Raw genomic sequence first — 1,979 nt, forward strand, 5'->3', positions numbered from 1 at the left:
GCCTCCCGGGCAGACAGCGAAGGCCTGCGGGTGTGGTGGCAGGCAGGGGCTGACCTGGGGCAGCCCGGCTACGATGGGCGCAGTGCCCTGCACATTGTGAGTGCCCCGCCTCCCGTGGCCTCTCTGGAGGCGCCACCTCCAGGAAGGCCACCCTGACTGTGCCACGTCTGCTGCTCCCAGGAGCAGGAATGCCGGCTCTGGTGGTCGTGTGTCCTCTGTGAAGGGCCCAGAGCTGGGGAATGAGCAGGGAGGACACTGAGGTCCTGTGAGGCCAGGGCGTCCTGCTGGGCGGGCTCTCAGGTGTGGTGGGGTCCGAGGCAGCCCCTCCCCATGCTCCCCCACAGGTGGAAGCAGCTGGCAACCCGGAGGTGACCGACCTCCTGCAGAGCCTGGAGGGTGCGGTTGGTGCCCAGGCCCGGGGTTCAGTAAGTCCCCCCCCTCTGGTGTCCCCTCACTCAGCTCCCTTCACCTGTGGCTCCGAGTGCTTCTCAGAGCAGGCTGCAGACAGGGTCCAGGGGCTGAGATGGCCAAGGTCGGGGTCCGCAGTCTCCTCCCGCCTTGGAGAGTAGCCTGGGGAAGGAGGGGCCCACCCAGGCCCACCCCTGCCCGGCATTCTGGCCACCCAGCCTGCAGGAGCTCTGAAGGCCTCAGCTCCAGACCACCAGCCACACACCCTGCTGCCCATCCTGGCCTGGAGACTCACAGGACTGGGTGCTCCCCCCTGTCTCTCAGGCCATGGTCCCAGCTGACACCCCATCCCCACTCCATCAAGGGGAACTCCTAGAGAGTTTCCAGGCTGGCTAGGGTCCTGCCACTCCCCAGGGAAGGCTGGGCCCCACAGACAAGGCTTAGACACTACCTGTGCCTCCACATGTTCTCAGGAGACCTCATACTTTCAGGAAGTTCTGCCTGGGGTCTAACCTGAAGCTATCCTGCTGCATAAACCATATGCCATTCCTGCCTACTGTGACCTTCTGGACAGACCTCAGGCACACACCTGCCCACTCTGACTGGGATGAAGCTTTTACTGCCACCTCTGTTTCCCCATCTCTTTCCATGACAAAGCCTAAAGCCCTCTGTTGGGCAGAATGGCAATAAAGTGCTGTGGCGGCAGTTGCTTCCTCAGGTCCCCAAAGCCCAGCTCAATGGGTCTGTCTTGGCTGCAGCTGTGGAGCTGTGTGTGTGGTTGGGCCCTAGGCTCTCGGGCACAGTGCAATGTCTGCACCCTGGAGGCAGGGGGTGCGCAGCCAATCACCGCGAGGCTGCTGACCCTGCCAGGTGGCACAGGAGAGGCCGGGCCTCCGTCTTCCCAGCCTCCCTGCACCTGTGCCGGCCGTTCCCTCCTCCACATGCCTCTGCCCCACCCGAGTCTGTTCAGTCCCCCCCGTCCCGCACCCCCACCCATCAGGGCTCAACAGGGTGTGGGCTAGAAGCCCCTGGGCCTGCCGTGCTCACGTGGCTGGTTGTGCAAGGCCAGGCCCAGTGTCTGGGTGAGGAGCAAGGTGGTTGCCAGCGCAGTGCCAACCAGGGCCTTCAACCAGGCTGAGGAGCCCAAGGTGTGGGCGGAGCAGCCCTGCCAGGCCCACCTAGGTGCCAAGGGCCAGCCCTCAGGGTCACACCTTTGCCCCATATCCCCTAGCCCAGGGCCAGGCAGATGGAAAGACAGGTGGGAATCCGCGTGGGCATGAGGTAGAGAGGTACCCAGGCCAGGGGCAGCTTCTCTTGCCCAGCAAGGAAGGTCAGGGGCTGTATGTGATTCACGCTGGGGCGCTGGGCCTGGGGTAGGCTCTGTCCCTGCTGGACAACGTAACATTTGGACCAAGAACTTCCTGGGGTCCAAACACCTGATTTCACCCTCAACCAGGCCCCCGATGGGACATGTGGCTGCCCACCAGCCTCGGAAAGCCACATTCTCTGGGCAGGGGGCCGCCCTGCCATGGGCACCTGCACCCCATCCCTCACCCAGGCGGGCACAGTAG

General features: G+C 64.3%; 1 protein-coding gene across 7 annotated transcripts in view; it reads left to right on the top strand.

Moving 5' to 3' along the window:
- Nucleotides 1-1,127, top strand: part of Aspg (asparaginase) — a 25,052-nt gene extending 23,925 nt beyond the window's left edge. For 4 of the 7 annotated variants that reach the window (XM_048799440.1, XM_048799441.1, XM_048799442.1 and 1 more), the window contains 3 exons: nucleotides 1-96; nucleotides 345-425; nucleotides 882-1,127. In XM_048799440.1, the coding sequence (XP_048655397.1) occupies nucleotides 1-96; nucleotides 345-425; nucleotides 882-920 (216 nt within the window). In that variant the 3' untranslated portion in view covers nucleotides 921-1,127. The remainder of the gene's footprint in view (nucleotides 97-344; nucleotides 426-881) is intronic. The other 3 variants (XM_048799439.1, XR_007346043.1, XR_007346042.1) reach the window with 3 other exon arrangements.
- Nucleotides 1,128-1,979: the final 852 nt, after the last annotated feature.

Source organism: Marmota marmota, unplaced genomic scaffold (genome assembly GCF_001458135.2).
Source record: "Marmota marmota marmota unplaced genomic scaffold, marMar, whole genome shotgun sequence".
In the NCBI taxonomy this organism is placed as follows: Eukaryota; Metazoa; Chordata; class Mammalia; order Rodentia; family Sciuridae; genus Marmota; species Marmota marmota.